This window comes from Saccopteryx bilineata, chromosome 1 (genome assembly GCF_036850765.1).
Source record: "Saccopteryx bilineata isolate mSacBil1 chromosome 1, mSacBil1_pri_phased_curated, whole genome shotgun sequence".
NCBI lineage: Eukaryota > Metazoa > Chordata > Mammalia > Chiroptera > Emballonuridae > Saccopteryx > Saccopteryx bilineata.
In genome coordinates, this window is record NC_089490.1 from 228,156,509 (window position 1) to 228,172,269 (window position 15,761).

Sequence of the window (15,761 nt, forward strand, 5' to 3'; positions counted from 1 at the left end):
TAGGGTGTTGCAACGAAAAACTGATGATTGATGCTTCTCATCTCTCTCCGTTCATGTCTGTCCTATCTATCCCTCGCTCTGAATCTCTCTCTGTCTCTGTTTAAAAAAAAAAAGGAGGAGAGAACAATTTTAAAATGACATCTGTAAAGCAGAAACAAATAGACAATATTTTGTCCATGTATTTGAATAAAACTGTAGATTTTAAAATAAAGATTTTTATTGGTCCAATACAGAAAGTAGTTTCTCAGGAAATTAGTCATTTTTAAAATGTAGTTTTTTTTTTTTTTTTTTTTTTATAATTTTATTTTTTTAATGGGGTGACATCAATAAATCAGGATACATATATTCAAAGATAACAAGTCCAGGTTATCTTGTCGTTCAATTATGTTGCATACCCACCACCCAAAGTCAGATTGTCCTCTGTCACCTTCTATCTTGTTTTCTTTGTGCCCCTCCCACCCCCTATCCCTCTCCCATTCCCCCCTCCCCCCTGTAACCACCACACTCTTATCAATGTCTCTTAGTTTCACTATTATGTCCCACCTACGTATGGAATAATACAGTTCCTGTTTTTTTCTGATTTACTTATTTCGCTTCGTATCATGTTATCAAGATCCCACCATTTTGCTGTAAATGTTCCGATGTCATCATTTCTTATGGCTGAGTAGTATTCCATAGTGTATATGTGCCACATCTTCTTTATCCAGTCATCTATTGATGGGCTTTTTGGTTGTTTCCATGTCCTGGCCACTGTGAACAATGCTGCAATAAACATGGGGCTGCATGTGTCTTTCCGTATCAATGTTTCTGAGTTTTGGGGATATATACCCAGTAGAGGGATTGCTGGGTCATAAGGTAGTTCTATTTTCAGTTTTTTGAGGAACCACCATACTTTCTTCCATAATGGTTGTACTACTTTACATTCCCACCAACAGTGGATGAGGGTTCCTTTTTCTCCACAGCCTCTCCAACATAAAATGTAGTTTTGAGAGAGGGACTAAATAAGAAAAAAGTAGGGAAGTTAAAAATAAAAAATTTGGTCATTCTTTTGTACATTTGTGCGTAGGAACTTGACCTTCCAATTCTGAAAGTCGCTGCTACACAGGTTGTGTCTGGAGTATCCGGAGAATCTGAACAGAAGCTGAGAGAACTGTTTGAGCAAGCAGTGGTGAGTCCGCCGGTGACCTGTGTCACGGTGTCAAACTGTCCAAGGTTATAGTGAGATCCTGTTTTCTCTAATGCTAGCACTTGTTACCTTCACTGGCCATCTTTTGTACACATGGGGATTTGCTACCCATGATGGCTAAATATTTAAAGTACATTTACTGATATAGATCCCTGCATAAAATAATCTGTTTCATCTGAAACCAAACAGAAATCTAGTTGGTGAGAAGTTCTGGGCTGTCATACCCAGTAGCGTATGTTGAAATAGATTATTAGCCTTGTGACCATTTCATTCAGTTTTACTTCCCACGGTTTAGGCTTGTCAGACAACTTGTAAATAGTGTGAGAATTGTTCACATCAGAATTATCACGTTATAAAAGCAACCATAGAAATGTCTTGATAAACTCCTCTCTATTGGCATAATTGAAGCCGTGAAAAGAAAATTCTGTCACCAGAGAAATGACAGCATGGATTTTATCCTATTTGTAATTCATGTTATTAAAATTTGGGTGTTGGCCCTGGCCGGTTGGCTCAGCGGTAGAGCATCGGCCTGGCATGCGGGAGACCCGGGTTCGATTCCCAGCCAGGGCACATAGGAGAAGCGCCCATTTGCTTCTCCACCCCCCCTCCTTCCTCTCTGTCTCTCTCTTCCCCTCCCGCAGCAAAGGCTCCATTGGAGCAAAGATGGCCCGGGCGCTGGGGATGGCTCCTTGGCCTCTGCCCCAGGCGCTAGAGTGGCTCTGGTCGCGGCAGAGCGATGCCCCGGAGGGGCAGAGCATCGTCCCCTGGTGGGCGTGCCGGGTGGATCCCGGTTGGGTGCATGCGGGAGTCTGTCTGACTGTCTCTCCCCGTTTCCAGCTTAAGAAAAAAAAAAAAAAATTTGGGTGTTGAAGAACTTGTGAGAAAGATGACATTTGTGTCCAATTAAAGTTTTCTCTTCCCTGTTACGTTAATTATACTTCCTTTTTAATTAAAATTTTTTTTTATTGATTTAAGTGAAAGAGGGAGAAAAACAGAGAGAGAGAGAGAGAGAGAAAGGAACATTGATCTGTTCCTGTACATGCCCTCACTGGGAATCAAACCAGCAACCTCAGCGCTTCGGGACAATGCTCTAGTAGAGTCTAACCAAGTGAGCTATCCGGCCAGGGCCATTTAAATATTGAAAATGTAGAGTTCTATCGCATTAAGTATATTCATATTGTTGTTCAACTATCACCCTCCTCCATCTTCAGAAGTTCTCATCTTTCCAAACTGAAGCTCTGCCCATTAAACACTAACTCCTCATTATCCCCCCCACCAGCTCCTGACAACCACCACTCGACTGTCTGCCTCTGTGAGTTTGACTACTTCAGATAGTTGGTGCTGATATTATCTCTTAACTTATTCTATCTTAACTCTTACCTAGTTTATATTCTAAAAAAGACTAACGGGCCCTAGCTGGTTTGCTCAGTGGTAGAGCAACAGCCTGGCATGTGGATGTCCTGGGTTCGATTCCCAGTCAGAGCACACAGGAGAAGCACCTATCTGCTTTTCTAGCCCCCCCTCCCTCGCTTCTCTTTCTATCTTCCCCTCCTGCAGCTCAATTGGAGAGGAGTTGGCCTCGGGTGTCAAGGATGGCTCCATGGCCTCCAACTCAGGCACTAAGAAGAGCTTGGTTGCTGAGCAATGGAGCAGTGCCCCAGATGGGTAGAGCATCACCCACTAGGGTTTGCTGGGTGGATCCTGGTTAGGGTGCATGCAGGAATCTCTCTCTGCCTCTCCTCCAACTGAATTAAAAAAAAAAAAAAAAGACTAGCAATCATTACACTGGTGTATAGGAACTTCACCATCCTTCTTTATTCAGTGTAGTATTCAAAATAAGTCTCTTGTCATTTCAGTGTAGGATGATGATTAAGTTCTGTAGATGGATGGTGGTAGTTGTTGCACAATAGTGTGAACATATTTAATGCCATTAAACTATACATTTAAAATGGTTGAAGTAGTAAATGTTATGTATATTTTACTACAGTAGACAAATAAATTAAAAACAAAGCCTCTGATTCTTCTCAAAGTCCGCTCATAACAGATTCTAGGGAAAAGCTCGGATATTTTTATGTTGGTGGGAACTCATATAACATTTGTAGTAAGCATAGATTTTCTTATTTAAAGTTTATAACTTACAACTTACATTTTATATTATAGCAAATAACGCCTGATTAACAAAAGAATTTTGTTAGATTTATCATCACAAAACATGGATTGATAAAAAACAAACAAACCATGGATTAATGAGAAGACTATGAATGTGTTGTCCTATTTGGAGTCTCTTAAGCATCTTGTTTCTCTGAAGTCAGATAAAAATGAGAAGTAATAGCTGTTAACTGCCTTTTTCCAGGTTGTTCTTTTAGTGAATGATCCTTGAACTTGAAGATTATTAAAAATATATATAGTTAACTATGATGCAGTATGGGTAATGTATTTATGATTGCCTTTTGTGATATTCTTATTTCTAGTCAAATGCACCCTGTATCCTTTTTATTGATGAAATTGATGCCATTACCCCCAAAAGGGAAGTTGCTTCCAAAGATATGGAACGAAGAATTGTAGCCCAGCTTCTAACCTGCATGGATGGTCAGTTTAATAAATTCACTTTGAGCTACTAAATTTTTTGTTAAGTAATATAAGTAATAGGTCCTGGCTGGTTGGCTCCATGGTAGTGTCGGCCTGGCATGTGGACGTCCTGGGTTCGATTCTTAATCAGGGCACATGGGAGAAGCGCTCATCTGCTTCTCCACTCCTCCCCCTCTCGCTTCTCTCTCTAGCTTTCTCTCTTCCACACACACACTCTCTCTCCTCCTCTTGCAGCCATGGCTTGATTAGTGAGAGTTGGCCCCAGGTGCTGATGATGACTCCATGGCCTCCACCTCAGGCACTCAGATGGCTCAGGTTTCAACAGAGCAAGGGCTCCAGATGGGCAGAGCATCGCCCCCTAGTGGGCTTGCTGGGTGGATCCTGGTCAGGTGCATGCAGGAATCTGTCTCTCTTTCCCCTCCTCTCACTAAAATAAGTAAATAATATGTGAAGATATAAAACATTCAAATAGAATAAAACTCAGGGTAAAATGCAGAAGTCTTTTGTCATAAAAGATTACATTATTAAATTTTGGAGTGCACCTTAGTTCACACACATGTATAAATACACTTAACATTGTTTGCTTTTCACAATATTTTGATACATCGTACACATTCTTCTATAACTTGCTAGTTGTATCTTAATAATGTCATGGAAATGTTGCCATTGTAATGCAATTATATTTACTTCTTTTTAATGGCTGCCTGGTATCCTTTAGAATGGATTCATTGTACTGTATTTTAAGTATTCACATTTTGATGATATTTAGGTGGTTTTGTTTTTTGCTTTATAACAAGCTGTAGGGAATATCCTTAAATGGGCCTTCTTGGTGCACTTGTATTTTTCTAGGCTACATACTAAACATTGAAGTGATGGTTACAGAGTATATACATTCTTAATTTTCACAGGAAGTGGCAATTGCCTTTGGAAAGACTTTGCATTGTACATTTTGCCAATACTACATGAGAGCCCCACTGCAGGGCCAGTGGACACCACCGTCATAACCATGCAGGTTCTCATTGAATTCAGACAGATGGTAAAGAAACAGTGGAGCCAAAAAATGGTGGGCCATTCCTTTATTAAAATCTTGCACTGGCCAACAAGCAGACACACAAGGAAAACACTTCCCTTTCATAAGGGCTCCCAAAGCCCTGACACATTCTCTGGTTCTACAATCAGGAGAATCTTTTCCAGTTCCTCCTAGGATCAAAGGACCCACCAGTTTCAGTGGAGCTTACAGAGTCCCTCAGTTCCAGTTCCACAACTGCACTCCTTGTCCTCTGCAAAAACTGGCTTCTTCTTCAGCACCCTGCATTCCCTCTGCTCTCCCTGCAAAACTGCCTAGGCCCACAGAGACCCATCCTCCAGCAAATATTAGCAAAACAATGGCCCCTCCCAAACAGGAATGTAGTTCTCAGTTTGCAATCCACTGCCCTGCTCCGTGGTCAAGCCTACATGTGGCTGCCCAGTGCCATTTCCTAACAATAAAAGGGAGCAAACAAAAAAAAATACAAATTTTACAAACTCATTTGCCCAACACCCACTTTTCTAGATCCTCTATAGCAGTGGTCCACAACCCCTGGGCTGCGGACTGGTACCGGTCCGTGGACCATTTGGTACTGATCCGCAGAGAAAGAATAAATAACTTACATTATTTCCGTTTTATTTTTAAAACAATGTTTTATTTTTAAAAATTACCAGATTCCCTCTGTTACATCCGTCTAAGGCTCACTCTTGATGCTTGTTTCAGTCACGTGATACATTTATCCGTCCCACCCTAAAGGCTGGTCCGTGAAAATATTTTCTGACATTAAACCGGTCTGTGGCCCAAAAAAGGTTGGGGACCACTGCTCTACAGCACTGAATGGTACCGTTTTCTTATTTTTATTTTATTTTATTTTTTTCTTTTTCTTTTTTCTGAAGCTGGAAACGGGGAGAGACAGTCAGACAGACTCCGGACCGGGATCCACCCGGCACGCCCACCAGGGGGATGCTCTTCCTCTGGGGCGTCGCCCCGCCGTGACCAGAGCCACTCCAGCACCTGGGGCAGAGGCCAAGGAGCCATCCCCAGCACGCCCGGGCCATCCCCGCTCCAATGGAGCCTCGGCTGCGGGAGGGGAAGAGAGAGACAGAGAGGAAGGAGGGGGTGGGGGGTGGAGAAGCAAATGGGCGCTTCTCCTGTGTGCCCTGGCCGGGAATCAAACCCGGGTCCTCCGCACGCCAGGCCGATGCTCTACCGCTGAGCCAACCGGCCAGGGCCTGAATGGTACCGTTTTTGCCAATCTGATGGGTGAAAATTGGTATAGCAGTTTGTTTTAATTTCATTTTCCCAGTTACTGTTGAAGTTGATTGTCTTCCCATATTTTTTAGCCATTTGTATCATTTCCCAAATCCCTTTTCTCATCCTTTGCTCATTGTTCTATTGGATTGTTTTTTAGTTGATTTGAAGGAATACTATATTTCAGTGTTTGGAAACAAATCCCATTGCAGTTATTTCCTTCCTATCTGTAACTTGTTTCTCAATTTCGTTTAATGGTGTTGAGAGACAAATTTTGAGGGAAGGAATGAGCACAAGTAGTGTAAGGTATTTTTCCCCACTGAGAAAGAAGGGGCTGGAGCCACGGAAGTGTGGAATAATAAAAGGCTTTATTGAGTATAGAGCACTTCCCACCTGACGATGTTCCCTAGCCCCGAGGACAGAGGCCAGGGGAGTCGCAAGGGATGACCTGCTTGAGAGATATTTAAAGAGTCCCTAGGGTGGTCAAACTAATATGACGTGGTGAAATCTCATGGGCTGATGGAGGTGTCGCTCTTTTCCAAAGGGTTCCTGGGAAGTTTCTTTTGGTGCGCTTGGTTGTGGGCAGTCCTAGCTGAAGTTCCCGGGCCTGACCTTTCCCCATTATCCACTGACCTTACATTCTGACCTTTTGTGTTAAATAGAATAGGGGTGCCATTTATTCATCTGGCTACTTCCTGCTGATTAGGGGTGTCGTGGGGAGGGGGAGATCGGAAGGTGGTGGCTTTGAGGGGTGTCAGGAGAAACATCTGTTTGGCTGTGAGTTGAGAAACTTCACAGATGCAGTCCTGTAAGGATTTAAAAAAAAAGAGTAGTAATAGGGGAATTTGTAGGGTCCAGCCTTTTGGCGAGCTGGAGATAGATGGAGTCCAGTGGTTCCAGCTGCCAGTGGTCCTGTATGGAGGCAAGCTTGAGGCAAACTGCATGTCAGAAGTGGCATAAAAAGGAGAAAGGAAGGGGTCCCATCCATTCCCATAACCGAGACCTGTGAGGGAAATAGAGGTTCAGAGTGTGATGGCAAAAACAAAGAAGGTAGCCCCCGTGTCTCCACAAGAAATGAGATGGATTTACCCACTAGTTGTAGCATACCCTGGGTTCTCCGAGTCCAGGCCGTGTCCTAGGAGTTTGAGCGATGTGCCCACCTGGCTGGATTGGCCTCCCCATTCAGGTGGCTTGTCCTTCATGTAGAGGCGCTGAGGAAAAACCTGTTGCCCAAAGGGGCAATCGCTCTGCCAGTGACTGGGCTGTTTGCTGTCAGGGCAGGGCTCAGTGGGCAGCTGCGGGCAGGGGCCCTGCTGGGACCAGTGACCTTGCTTGCCACACTTAAAGCAAGCTGCTGGTGGGATTTCTCTTTGCAGCCTGGACTTGGGTCAAGCACTTCTTGTGCCTTGCCTCTGTTGCTCTGCTGGCCTCAGGTTTGCCACAAGAGCCTGAGTTTGGAGCATTACCTTCTGCTGCATGCAGGCCTGGCAAACAGCCTTGGCCTGTTTCTACTAGTTGGGACCATTAAAAACTTTAAATGCTGTGTTTACAGGTCCTGGATAGGGGTTTAGGGGTTGGGAATAAGAGGAGGGGGGTTCGTGGGGAGCCTGGCACCCAAATCTAGCCAGAAACGCTAGAGCCAGAGGCAGGACAGAACCAGAACTTCCTGCAAGAAAATTGGGGTTGGGCCTTGGGGTCCTGAAAACAGGTGTAAGAGCCAATAGTAGGTGAAGAAAGGCCTGACGGAGGAGGGGTTTAAGAACAGTGGAGAAGGGAGGGGCCCCTGGCCAGCAGGGAGGAGAAAGAGAGAATGGTAGTGGTGAATAAGAAACAGGGTTTTGCAAAGGGAGGGGAGGAGGCTCTCAGAGGGAAGAGACCCAAGTGAAAGAGGTCCGAGCAAGAGAGGTCCGCAGAGGGACCAGAGAGAAGTCCCGAGAGAGGGGCGTCCCCAGGGATCAGGCAGGAGTGGGAGAGAGTTGGGAGTCCACAGAGAAAGAAAGATCAGGAGTGGAGATTTTAGGTGAGCTTTCTCTGGCCATAAAAAGGACCTGCGTGGTGGAACAGGCGGCACAGAGATTAAAGACGGTGTGCGAATAATTAGAAGCCCTGTATGTAAGGGATCTCCAACCAGCTCCCAGCTTTTTTGGCAAGAGTTAAATTGGTGAGGGTGTTAAAACTGAAAGTCCCGCCTGACCTGTGGTGGCACAGTGGATAAAGTGTCGACCTAGAAATGCTGAGGTCGCCGGTTCAAAACCCTGGGCTTGCCTGGTCAAGGCACATATGGGAGTTGATGCTTCCTGCTCCTCCCCCCTTCTCTCTCTCTGTCTCTCTGTCTCCTCTCTCTCTCTCTCTCTCTCCCCCTCTCTCTCTCCTTTCTAAAATGAGTAAATAAAAAAAAAAAAAACGGAAAGTCCCTTCAGGAGGCTAATTCAGTGGGTTCTATGGCCTGCCCACAGCGGAGAAGAAGAACAGTTTCTTTAGGGAGGGAGATTCCTGTGCCCCCCCCAGCCGCCCTCAATCCTCGGAGTGGTTAGAATTGAGTATCGGACCTGACCAGGCAGTGGCGCAGTGGATAGAGTGTCGGACTGGGATGCAGAGGACCCAGGTTCAAGACTCCGAGGTCGCCAGCTTGAGCGCAGGCTCATCTGGTTTGAGCAAAAGCCCACCAGCTTGAACCCAAGGTTCAAGGGGTGACTCGGTCTGCTGAAGGCCCACAGTCAAGGCACATATGAGAAAGCAATCAATGAACAATTAAGGTGTTGCAACGTGCAATGAAAAACTAATGATTGATGCTTCTCATCTCTCTTCGTTCCTGTCTGTCTGTCCCTGTCTATCCCTCTCTCTGACTCACTCTCTGTCTCTGTAAAAAAAAAATAGAATTGAGTATTGGCATCCCAAAACTCAAGCTCCGGCTGCAGATGGATAAGGTGAAGTGGATGTGCTCAGGACGTCTCCACGAGCACACGTACTCGGAATGGAAAGAGGTCCCTGACGTAGCTACGGTTTCCAGACAGGGAGCCTCAGCAGAAAGAACTCAAGGGTGGCTGGAGGCAGGGGACTTACCACACCGTGCGCCGAAGTGGTGGAAGGTGGGAGATCCTAGTTCTTTCTCAGAGGGAAAGAGGAGAGGAGTGGTCCTTGCGGACTTCTAACTCCTCCCGGGTCTCGGCACCAAAATGTAAGGTATTTCTCCCCACCAAGAAAGAGGGAAGGAAGGGGCCGGAGCCACAAAGTATGGAATAATAAAAGGCTTTATTGAGTACAGAATGCTTCTCACCCGATGAGGTTCCCTAGCCTCAGGGACAGAGGCTAGGCAAGTCGCAAGGGGTGACCTGCGTGAGAGATATTTAAAGGGTCCCTAGGGTGGTCGAGCTAATATGACATGGTGAAATCTCACTGGCTGACAGAAGTGTCACTCTTTTCCAAAGGGATCTTGGGAAGTTTCTTTTGGCACGCTTGGTTGTGGGTAGTCCTAGCCAAAGTTCCCGGACCTGTTCACCATTATCCACCGACCTTACAAGTAGAACTTTCCGAAACTCCATCCTACTTGCTCTGAGCCAGTGGCATGTGTTTTGTGGCCTGTGGTGCCAGGTTGTAGGTTCCTTACTCTGCTGTTTTATTTCGACATCAGATTTTCCTGTCATATTTTGAGGGCTGTGTTCTGAATGCCGATATTTTATTGAAAATCAATTTTTACCAATTATAAAATACACCATTATTTTACATCACTCTAAGAAGAAAAAAGAGCACCAAACTGTACTGTGCTTATGACATTGATAGAAGCATTGACTTCAGAGTTATTAAAGTGTGGAAAAAATGAACAAGGACAGGGATTAAGCAGATTCCTACTACTAGAACCTTACTGAACACCCCTTAGTTGGGATATTTAGTGTGGATCTTTGTATATTTAAGGTTCCCTTGTATAATTCAGAATAAGAGAAATAGGAAACAGTTCCACTTACACAGTCATTGTCCTAGTCCGTGCCGTGTCATCATTTTCTACCTACTGTTTGAGAATTTCAGAAAACCATATTAGTTTAGAGTTTGTAAATTTGAAATTTTAATAATTTAAAACTTTTAAATAAATTAATATGTACAAGATATTAAGGAGACCACTTAGACAACTAATTTTACCTGATTCCAAAAACTTAAACTTGGACATCATTCTATTAGGAGCTGGGTAGGACCTTAAAATATCAACACATTGTATATGAGGACGCTGGTGCCCAGAGAGCTCAGGGCCACATTCATACAGCGAGTCATTGGCAGAGGTAGGATCCAGATGTTTATTTACACATGTACAATTAATGAGCTACTCACAAATGCTTACTTTATCCTGAGGGCTATTATTCTAGAACCATGCACACTTAATAAAGTATAGTGTAAACAACTTTTATGTGTACTGGGAAACCAAAAAATGTGTGTGACTCACTGCATGGAATAGCTCTGAGGTAGGCCTGTAATCATAGAAGAGTTGGTGATCAATCATCTGTTTGCCACATCTCTGGCTTGCTTTCTGCTGTCATCCCTCAGAACCTCTGATCTGTGTTTCCTCGTTGAAAACCTTCCTCTTATAGGTGTCATGAGGGTGAATGAGGTGATGACTGTGCCCTAGAGTAGCAAACACTCAGCACATTAGCCGTGCTTCTTGTTGAGAATGAATCTGTCAGTCCCCTCGTCCTTATCATTATTCACACACTTGGCTTGTGTAACACTGCTCTGTCTCTGTCCTGCTGAGTTTCTGACAACTCCTGACCTATTTCCTTTACCTACTGCCTCCTTTTTCCATCCTTTAAGCAAAGACACTCCATAGGGTTTTACGCTTGACCTTCTTGCCTTCTACCCATTTCCCAACCATCTCCATTTCAGCTCTTCATTGAAAAGCTTTCGGATTACATCTCTCAGCCTGATTTCTGCTAAGCTTCAAACCCACATTCCCAATTGCCTGCTGGTGACTGCACTTGACTCTCCCACAAATCCTTCACACTGTGTACGAAGCTAAGCCTGCTTTCCCATGAGCCCTTTCTGCCTGCGTCCACCCTGCCTCCTGTGTGCACTTCCCACCTTGCCATCCAGACTAACTCATCGTTGTCTCCCCCTCTACCCCACCTTTCACGTGGAATCATTTGCTCAGTGCCGTGGGTTCCATTATCAGCATTATGCTTCAGTTGGGCTGGTCCTTTTCATTTCCTGCTCCTGCCTTCATTCATTTTCCACCTGATTATTATCATCAGATCATAGTGCTTTTTACTCCTTTTTACTCACTTCATAAGTATTATTAGTTATCTTTTCTTTTTTTTGTATTTTTCTGAAGCTGGAAACGGGGAGAGACAGTCAGACAGACTCCCACATGCGCCCGACCGGGATCCACCCGGCACGCCCACCAGGGGCGATGCTCTGCCCACCAGGGGGTGATGCTCTGCCCCTGCGGGGCGTCGCTCTGCCGCTACCGGAGCCACTCTAGCGCTTGGGGCAGAGGCCAAGGAGCCATCCCCAGCGCCCGGGCCATCTTTGCTCCAATGGAGCCTTGGCTGCGGGAGGGGAAGAGAGAGACAGAGAGGAAGGAGGGGGGGTGGAGAAGCAAATGGGCGCTTCTCCTATGTGCCCTGGCCGGGAATCGAACCCAGGTCCCCCGCACGCCAGGCCGACGCTCCACCGCTGAGCCAACCGGTCAGGGCATTAGTTATCTTTTCAAGTTAGATTTCACAAATCTAACTAGAAAAACCTTTCATGGCTTCTTGTTGGCTAAAGAACATATTCTGAACTCCCCAGGACTTATCTGTGAGAGTACTGAATTACTGTCTTCTACCTTCTTACTACTTGTGAGAGAGTACAAGCTTAGACTTCCTGCTGGTCAACCCGGGTTCATTGAGAAAAATAATACTTATGAAAAATATGCTAGGCCCCGTATTCTGTCTATTCCTAAAAATGTATCTGGATTAAGTTAGAGCAACTGGAAAGTATATTGTCCTCCCCTCCCCATCTCAAATTCATGCCATGAGTCCATTTAGAGACCTCTGCTCCTCTTTTCTGCCCAGCCTCCCTGATGTTGGACTGTTCCCCTTGTGCTTGCATCATACCATTTCTCCAGGTAGAGTTCCCTCATCTGTAACTTGGCTTATTAATATCCTGTCCTTCACAGCTGGACTGTCACCTCCCCCATCAATCTCTATCATTGTTCTTCCATTCTGTTACTGTGGTGCTTTGTTTATCCTGTTACTATGTTTCACAAAATCTGTCTTTTGTGTTTCTCAGTAGATTGTGAGCTGCTTGAGGACAATTTGTATTTGTCTTCCTCACATTAGACATGTAGTAAATGTTGTGTGTATGTATTGCTGTTAAAATGTATACTACTTTCTAACCACTTAAATGACTTGTGTAAGCAGTATTGTTCTCAGTGTCAATTGTCTTGTTCACCACTCATCCTGTGTCTGGTTCTTACTAGATCTGAATAATATGGCTGCTACAGCTCGGGTCCTAGTCATTGGAGCCACTAACCGACCAGACTCACTAGACCCTGCTTTGAGACGTGCAGGAAGGTTCGACCAGGAGATATGCCTTGGTATCCCAGATGAAGCATCCAGGGAGAGGTATACTCTTACACAGTGAAGTTTGTATACCACTATGTTGTCTGAACTGAGTGCTTTGAAACTGAGGGGTGAGAAACATGTAGCTTTCTCTTCCCCCACCTCTCACTCTCTCTCTTTTTCTCTCTCTGTACTAGTTAAATTGTTTTGGAAAGGGAAAAAGCCCTCATTAAATTCATGCTTTAAGAAAATACTCTACTCATCAATAGGGTCATTGATTCAGACTTTTTTTCAGAAGTAATAAGGGACTTATATACAACTGCAGTAAAATATTATTTAATATTGAATGTATTCAACAAATGTATTGAGCGTGTAGTATGTGTATATACCACTCTGTTATGAAATATGAGGAATATAAAGTATTATAAGTCTTTACTTTCAAGATGTTTCCAGTCTGACCAGGTGGTGGCACAGAGCGTCACCCAAGTTCAAAACCCTGAGGTCGCTAGCTTTAGCGTGGGCTCATCTGGCTTGAGTGCAGGCTCACCAGCTTGAGCGCGAGGTTGCTGGCTTGAGTGTGGGATCATAGACATGACCTCATGGTCGCTGGCTTGAGCCCAAAGGTCTCTGGCTTGAGCAAGAGGTCACTGGCTCCGTTGTAGCCCTCAGGTCAAGGGACATATGAGAAAGCAATCATTGAACAACCAAGGTGCCACAACGAAGAATTGATGCTTCTCATCTCTCCCTTCCTGTCTATCTCTGTCTGTCTATCTCTGTCTGTCTCTCTTGCTAAAAAAAAAAATAGTTTCCAATATGATGAGAGAGAAGTAGGCCCATGCCCATTATCTAGCCCTTTTTCTAATTAAGTGCCAGACTTCATGGTAGATACAGACACAGCGCCATTATCCATGCTAAAGTGCTTTGTCCATCTATCCAGTATTCTGTCACCAATGGCCATATTTTGAAAAAAAAATCAGGACTACAAAAAAGTCAAAAGAATAATACAATAGATATTATATGCCCTTCAGCTAAGTTTAGCACTTGTTAACATTTTTCCGTGTTTACTGTCATTCTACGAAAACATACATGTACTTTTTTTTTTGCTAAGCCATTCGAAGGATAGTTGAAGACATCATGACACTTCAGCCCTAAATACTTCTCCTGTGTAACAGTTATATTATTTTTTTGAAGAAGAAACTGTTCTGATATAAAACTGGTTATTAAAATGTGTATCAACATAACTTTGTGTAATGAATAAAATTAATGGTTTGAGTTTGGAGGCTTTTATTTCTGATAGGTGTCTATTTAACCTACTCTAAAAGTAGAACTTACCTTATATCCTCATTAAATCAATTATCTTATTTACTCTATAGTACTGGAAAATTCTTAAAGACGGTAATTTTTTTAAACCTGTATTTTTACTCCTCACAGCATTTACTGTAGTTCTTAAGAAAGTTATAAAATGGTAGTTCCTTAATCCTTAGTGGAATAAAGTGGGATATGTAACAGTGATTAAGCATTTGTTGAATGAATGAACTGTTTGATCTTATATTACACCCGTTTTGATACCACTGACCTCTCAAGAGCGAGGACTTCAAATAGATATATTCAATGCCTTGTTTTTACTAGTGGGTTAGGAATCTGATTTTTTTCCTTTGTCTTTTCTACAGGATACTTCAGACTTTGTGCCGGAAACTAAGACTGCCTGAAGCCTTCCATTTCCGTCACTTAGCGCACCTGACGCCGGGCTTCGTGGGCGCTGACCTGATGGCGCTGTGTCGGGAGGCAGCCATGTGTGCGGTCAGCAGGGCGTTAATGCGGCTGCAGGGCGAGCAGGAGTCTGATCCCGAGATGGGGCGCTTGCCGTGTGATGGCCAGGCAGAAGGGCCGGGGCCGGAGCCCACCTCTAAAGCACAGGTGCCTTCTCTACAGGTCCCTTCAGCTGTCATTTAAATATGCTGCCTATGCCTCGATGTGCTTTATGGTTTTCTGTTTTCTTGGCATTTTATCTTTACTGATTGGTTATGGCCAGAATATCTATAATTTCAAAAGTACAAGTTGTTTTATTTTCTTGGTTTATCCTGAATACATTCATTTTAAAATAATGTTGGGAAATTCTAGAACCTGAGCAGGTGGTGGCACAGAGCGTCGGACTGGGACGCGGAGGTCCCAGGTTCGAGACCCCGAGGTCGCCAGCTTGAGCATGGGCTCATCTGGTTTGAGCAAAAGCTCACCAGCTTGGACCCAAGGTCGCTGGCTCGAGCAAGGGGTTACTCAATCTGCTGAAGGACCGTGGTCAAGGCACATATGAGAGAGCAATCAATGAACAACTAAGGTGTCGCAATGAAAAACTGATGATTGATGCTTCTCATCTCTCTCCGTTCCTGTCTCTCTGTCCCTATCTATCCCTCTCTCTGACTCTCGCTCTGTCTCTGTAAAAAAAAAAAAAAAAAATTATTTAGAATAAGGATTGGCAGTAATGGGCCACCCGCCGACCACCTGTTTTTGTCAGTTACTGTTATTTCGGCGCACAGCTGTGCTCACTTCCTTCCACGTTCACCTCTCCCAGCAGAATTTTCCTGGGCATCCTTGTAGCAGACACATGTGGTCTGCAAAGCCTCCCTGTTTGCTCTCTAAGCCTCTGTGGAAAATCTCCCAACTCAACCATACCCTTGTACCTAACTTCAAGTGGCTCTGCAGGACAGTCCTGTGAATGCTTTTTTTTAAAGAACTTTTTTTTTTTAGATTTTATTTATTCATTATAGAGAGGGGGGAGATAGAGAGAGAGACAGAGAGAGAGAAGGGGGGAGGAGCAGGAAGCATCAACTCCCATATGTGCCTTGACCAGGCAAGCCCAGGGTTTTGAACCGGCAACCTCAGCGTTTCCAGGTTGACTCTTTATCCACTGCGCCACCACAGGTCAGGCCCTGTGAATGCTTTTATTCATAGACCAGTTTTAGAATTGTGAGGTCTGTAAATCACGAGAACTCAAAATGACATTTATATAGCATTTGACAGTTCACACAGGGAGCATCTGTGTACCATATCATTTGATCCCTGTAACTGTTAAATAAATATCATTGCTTTTCTCCTTTTATAATCAAAGAAACTAAGGTGAAGAGACTGTGATTTGCCCAAGGCCATACCTCTCTCCTTTCCAGAACAGGAACTTTAGATACTT

General features: G+C 44.2%; 1 protein-coding gene across 4 annotated transcripts in view; it reads left to right on the forward strand.

Moving 5' to 3' along the window:
• NVL (nuclear VCP like) overlaps positions 1-15,761 on the forward strand; it is an 80,713-nt gene that overhangs the window by 12,911 nt on the left and 52,041 nt on the right. For all 4 annotated transcript variants that reach the window (XM_066237515.1, XM_066237517.1, XM_066237519.1 and 1 more), the window contains 4 exons: positions 1,067-1,168; positions 3,658-3,775; positions 12,499-12,643; positions 14,251-14,497. In XM_066237515.1, the coding sequence (XP_066093612.1) occupies positions 1,067-1,168; positions 3,658-3,775; positions 12,499-12,643; positions 14,251-14,497 (612 nt within the window). The remainder of the gene's footprint in view (positions 1-1,066; positions 1,169-3,657; positions 3,776-12,498; positions 12,644-14,250; positions 14,498-15,761) is intronic.